Source organism: Miscanthus floridulus, chromosome 2 (assembly GCF_019320115.1).
Source record: "Miscanthus floridulus cultivar M001 chromosome 2, ASM1932011v1, whole genome shotgun sequence".
NCBI classification, from domain to species: domain Eukaryota; kingdom Viridiplantae; phylum Streptophyta; class Magnoliopsida; order Poales; family Poaceae; genus Miscanthus; species Miscanthus floridulus.
This window is the reverse complement of record NC_089581.1, coordinates 65,687,349-65,693,517: the sequence shown is the minus strand read 5'-3', so window position 1 is coordinate 65,693,517 and position 6,169 is coordinate 65,687,349. Positions and strand designations below refer to the sequence as shown.

General features: G+C 46.5%; 1 protein-coding gene across 1 annotated transcript; it reads right to left on the bottom strand.

Moving 5' to 3' along the window:
• Positions 1-711: 711 nt before the first annotated feature.
• LOC136525596 (probable inorganic phosphate transporter 1-8) lies at positions 712-2,722 on the bottom strand. Its single transcript, XM_066518536.1, has one exon. It carries the CDS (start codon positions 2,590-2,592, stop codon positions 967-969), a length of 1,626 nt encoding a protein of 541 aa, XP_066374633.1. The 5' UTR covers positions 2,593-2,722; the 3' UTR covers positions 712-966.
• Between the last annotated feature and the right edge of the window lie 3,447 nt (positions 2,723-6,169).

The window sequence follows — 6,169 nt, the reverse complement described above, 5'->3', positions numbered from 1 at the left end:
TCTCACAATAATTCAGTCAGAACAATGTTTTTCAATCAGTTTCAATCAAGAAACCGAAGGATTTACCGTCTTAGCTGGAGTTAAGCCTAATAACGGAGAAAAGCACACTGTTGCTGGAGTTACACTGTTGCTGAAGTTGCTATAATACGTACGATCAAGGTCGGATATACTGAGTGTAAGAGAGTGTTTAGTTTCCTGAATTTGGGTTACTGTAGTACTTTTATTTTTATTTAGCAATTAGTATTCAATCATAGACTAAGTAGGCTCAAAACGTTCGTCTCGCAATTTCCAATCAAACTGTGCAATTAGTTTTTTTCGTCTACATTTAATGCTCTATGCACGTATCGCAAGATTCGATGTGATAGATACTATAGCACTTTTTAGAATTTTAAGGTGCCAACTAAACACGCGCTAAGTTCACTTTCTTCCCCGCTTATTATAAAGGGTGTTTGTTTTTTTTTTCTAAATTTTAGTCGATGTTCCATCGGATATTTGAACATATATATAGAGTATTAAACATAGATTATTATAAAATTAATTGTACAGCTTGCGACTAATTTACGAGACGAATCTTTTAAGTCTAATTAGTCCATAATCTGACAATATAGTGCTACAATAAACATGTGCTAATAATGGATTAATTAGACTTAATAAATTTATCTCGTTCTATAATTTATTTTTTTATTAGTATCTAAACATCCTGCGATGTCCTTATGTGAGACCTTCTAAATTTTAGTCACGGATTCTGAGACCCTAAATATAATAATAACACACATGCACCGGCACCACATACGAACTACTCCTGCACAGCGAAACAGAGGCAGCAGGCTTGACTTATAGTACATGGAAAAACAAAAACAATTGAACCGCCCGGCGCGCCTACACACGTCTGCCCATGTGCAGCGCAGGAGGAAGAAGAAGCAGTCAACCAGAACCCGTGTGCACGCGTCGTCACGTTCGACGATTCTACACCATCTGGGTCTCCGACGGCCGCACCGCGCGGGTGCCGACGGCCTCCTCCTCGGCGTCGTCAGCCTCACCGGACATCTCCTCGAGCGACTTGCCCTTGGACTCCGGCACGAGGAAGGTGAGGACGAAGCCGAGCATGTTGCAGGCAGAGAGGACGAAGAGCGAGTTGCGAACGCCGATGCCCGCGGGGTACCCGGCGTCCGTCTTGCTCTTGTCCTGGTTCTGCGCCGCGTACAGGAACCCGAAGGCGCCGATGATGGCGCCGGCCTTCCCCGAGGCCGCGGAGATGCCGTGGCAGGTGGACCGCAGCCGCGCCGGGAAGATCTCGGCCGGCACGATGAAGGTGGTGCTGTTGGGCCCGAAGTTCGCGAAGAAGAAGGTGAAGGCGTACATGACGACGAAGCCGATGTGGTTCCCCGGCGTGGTCCAGTGGTGGTAGGGGATGGCGAGGGCGAGCATGAAGACGGTCATCATGAAGAATCCCAGCAGCTGGATGGCGAAGCGTCCGACGACGTCGATGAGCGCGACGGTGAACCAGTACCCCGGCACGGTGCCGCAGAGCGCGATGAGCGTCTGTGCGCGCGAGATGCGGAACACCTCCTCGAGGGCGCTCATGGTGTTGGCCTTGGGGATCCAGTTGATGGCTGTGAAGATGTCCTTCTGGAACAGGTTCTGGCTGTAGAAGGCGATGTCGAGGAGGAACCAGGTGGTGGCGGTGCCGACGAGGTGGAGCCCGTGGCGGCGCGCGAACTGCCTGGAGAAGAGGCCGAAGGTGTTGCTCTCGGCGGTGACCATCTCGTCCAGCTTCTCCTGCTCGTCGACGATCTCCGTCTGGAGCACCTTGGACATGTCGGCCGCGGCCTGCTTGGCGTTCTTGGCCACCAGCGCGGTGTAGCGCGCCGTCTCGGGCATCTTCATCCGCCAGTAGTAGGTGAGCACCGCCGGCGCCGCGCCCAGCATGAGGATGATGCGCCACACGAAGTCGGCCTGCGGCACGGTGGATTTGACGTGGTCGTCCCTGTACGCCGGCGCCGGGTACCCCGCGCGGAAGGCGGCGGAGATGATGAGCGTGACAATGCCGCCGGCGAGGATGCCGAAGCCCTGCATGGCGAAGACGGCGGCGATGAAGGCGCCGCGGGTCTTCTTGTTGGCGTACTCGGACATGATGGTGGCCGACAGCGGGTAGTCGCCGCCGATGCCGAAGCCGAGCCAGAAGCGGAAGAAGCAGAGCGTGGCCATGACCCCCGTGGGGGTGTGGCCGAACGAGAGGCCCGACGCGATGGAGCAGATGACCATGAGCATGAGCGTCATCCCGTACACGCTCTTCCGCCCGAGCTTGTCGCCCAACCACCCGAAGAAGAGCTGGCCGGCCAGCGTGCCGCAGAAGGCGACGCCGTTGACCGCCGCGGCGACGTTGGGCGGGAGCGAGCCCGGGTTGTCCTTGCTGGGGTCCGTGTAGTAGATGCGGCCCAGCAGCTTGGTGACGAGGGAGATGCAGAAGAGGTCGTAGGCGTCCGTGAAGAAGCCCATGCCGGCCACGATGATGGCCGTGAAGTGGTACCACTGCGTCTTGGCCGCGTCCAGCGCGCTGAGCACCTGCAGGCCGTCTCCCCCGCGCGCCATGGCGGATGGATACTAGCTGCCCTGCGACTACAAGAGAAGTGTGTTGGGGGGCGGGGCAGGCTGGGATTTGGGATTGGGGAGATGCGCGGCTGCCAGGAGCTTGAAGCTTGTGTGCACAAATGGCGCGGCCGGGCACGGGTATATGTAGCTCTGCTCAGAGCTCACTGCTGCTCGGTCCACGGATCCTAGGCGGAATATTTTACTCTGCTTGTGGGTTGCGGCGCGTCCGCCGTGTAGTTTGGACTACTAGGAAGGAAGTCGGGTGTCACCCGGCCTGCGGCGGCGGCGACGACTGGGATGGCTTGGCAGGCGTGAGCGCACAGGCATGCGCTTGTTCAAGTTGCTCGCGCCTTTCACAATCACTTTGACAAACAAAAAGGCTTGCTTTACGACATTTTATTTACGTCGATTCCTCTTGTCCGAATTACAAGGGAATCAGGAGAGTTCACTCTCTGCGTGACGTCATGAACTGATTACTCATCTTTTTGCCGTTTTCCGCCCCGGCGGGTTCGCCATAGCCGGAGCCTCAAGTCCACCTCTTGCAGCCTTTACGGAGAAACTTGGTTGCTGACAAGGACATGATGAGTGTGAGGTGCGAACGCAGTTAGCGCTTGTTAATACATTAGCAGGCTAGCAGCACACATCGACGACTTCGAGTCTCCACCAAGCACCCACCCCTATCAATTTCAACGGATACTGGCCCTAGAAAAGTTGTGGATACTGTTGCAACATGAATTCCTCGACTTCAACTACCATATATTTATATAAAGACTCAAACATATATTATCAGTTACAGCAGGGGCTCCTTTGGTAGAGTTCATATTCTCCTCAAAACTCCTCAAAACATTTTAGATCCGAATTCTCCTTGAAAATGTTTCTTTGGTGATTCTCTTATCACTTCTTTCAAGGAAAATGAGAAGCAAGTTAATCTAAACAGATGAAAAATATCCTTTTTGGGTGATTCACTCTCGTAGTGTTTAGGTGATTCAAGGAGAAATATTTCACACTTTAGCACGTTTTGCAAGGATTATGGAGAATATCACCTGAGAATATAAAACGCTTCTTGCATCCAAACCACAAGAAGAGTATATAAATTTGGGAATCAGTTGTTAGATTATTTTAACTGAAAAGTGGCCCATATATAAATTAAGGAAATTATTTTTATTATTATTAAATGTCTTAGTGTGATGGTTGTTAGACTAATAAGAATTAGGGTTGAAATATCCTCTCCTCTCTTCAAATAGAATTAGTGTTTGCATTAAGACCTAAAGGCCAATTGCTACCGCATATACTAAATAAATGTGTGTTACATGCATGCATGAGTATGTGTGTGAAAGACTCATGCGTTGCTTTGTGATAGTGCCTATTAGTATTAATTAGCCACCATGTACTAATGTTCATGCCCATTGGTAACTAATTAAGTTATAGTGGGTAGAAGCTTGAAGACAATATGCATGTAGTACCGTGTGCTAATGTCATTGCATTACAGGAGTATTATTCATTAGCACACACTAATAATGGTCATGCATTAGGGTCCTCATTGACGCCATGCATGGTGTATGCGTTTGTCATATTGTGGCTTGTGACCTTTGAAGCACCTGGTATGGGTGTATAAATAGAAGAAGCTTACAAGTGAAGAGTGGATTCCCATTAGAGAAAAGACTACGGTAACACACATGAAAAGTGTAATAGTCCTTTTATCATCAAGAGAACAAGTAAGGTAAGAAGGAAGAGGGGAGAAAAACATTTCCAAAATGCAAGGAGCAAACATGGCGCAAGGTGGGTTTGTGTTGTTTAGCACATGAACGGTTTTTGTGTGCTATGCACGTATCTAAAGTTGTTATATTTTGGTTAAATCAATTTGTGCTAATACCATAAATTGTTTAAGCTTACATCAATACCCAAGAACATGTATGGGTCATATAGGCTCATAGCATCCTAGCTACAAAAAGAAGAGTCAAAAGGGGTCTCATGGGGGCCGGAAACCATGAAAGGCGTAGACATGGGCTGCGTTTTCGTCAAAAGCTCCGGGCTAACAGTTGAGATTACCACAAAACAATGATGAGAACATCAAGGTACAACTTCACCGTTTCACAATTCATTTTTGAAGTATTCGGACCGTTTTCCTTGTGCTACAGTGCCTACAATGTCAGACAGTACCCTATAGTGCATATACATCCCAAGGCCCAATCTAACTCTTTTTATCACAATGGTGCAATTAGGGGCTTGTTTGGATCCCACTAGATTGTGCAATATATAGCTTCCACAATTTAGGCTTAGGGTCCAAACAACATAGCTTTTGTCCCACCTTTAAAATATAGCTTTTACAACCCACAATGTGTCTTGTTAGCTTATACCAGATTGTGCGTGTTAAAAGTTCTAGCTAATCCAAGCAGGACATTTTGTTACAATCAGCCTTTCATAATCCAATAGTCCACGAGCTACAATCGGTGAATACAGAGAGGAAAACCAAGATTGAAGCTTGTGCACTATAAGGCCATATTCGTTTGTCTTATGAGGCGTACTATTTCAACGAACGAACAATGTTTTTCTCTCACAACAAATCAGCGAACAGTACTTTCAGCCATGGCTTTTCAGCAAAGCGAACCGGGCTTAAGTCTTAAACCCCACTCTCTGATCAATTTCAAATTGTAATGCACTTACCCTTGCCCCTAGGCAAATTTATTTACCTTTGATAAGTTTTTAGAAAACTATATTACATCCACTAGTTCAAGTAAATGCACTATTAAGGCATGCTTCACCAAGAAGTTAATGAAACTAATTCGATATAATATATGCTGGTTCATTTTTTTTTCCTATAACCTCAGTCAAGTTTAAATATATTTCTAGACAAAACTAAAATAACTTATATACTTTGAAAAAGGAGGGAGTACCTTTTCAGCTAATCGATGTCATAAATGACAATCCAACAGTAATGATTTAATGTTGTGAATGAGTATGCCAGAAGCCTTTATATTATAGAAAATTCTTTAATCCCACCCATTCTCATTTTTTGGACAGTGAGTAGCTTTTTTTTCTGGTAGAGTGCTGGTTGTGAGACCTCGTCAGCTTGTTTAGGATTTTTTTTTAAATAGTCTTATTGTAACAATTGCTTGTAGATCTAGGTTCTTTAGAACTAATTGTAGATCTACGTATCATCAAACAAAAATTCAAAACAAACACCGTGTCGTGTCTGCCCTCCAATTTGACGGAAAAAAACAATTTCCTGAAGGAATCCCATCCTTATCTCATCCGTCTTCCCCGCAATCGTGGGATTTCGTTCAGTTTGCCTTCTAGGCCGTGTTTAGTTACCCTAAAATACAAACTTTGACACTATGAAAAAGAAAATTTTCTACCATATTAAACTTATGGTACATGTATGGAGTACTAAATGTTGACGAAATCAAAAACTAATTGCACAGTTTTGTTGTACTTTACGAGAAGAACGTTTTAAGCCTAATTAGTCAATAATTAGATAATTATTACCAAATACAAACGAAAAACTACAATATGGCGGCACCGATTCCAGCGGCTACTAAACGCCCCCTAGTTACACTCAACTCGAGACGTAGCTATC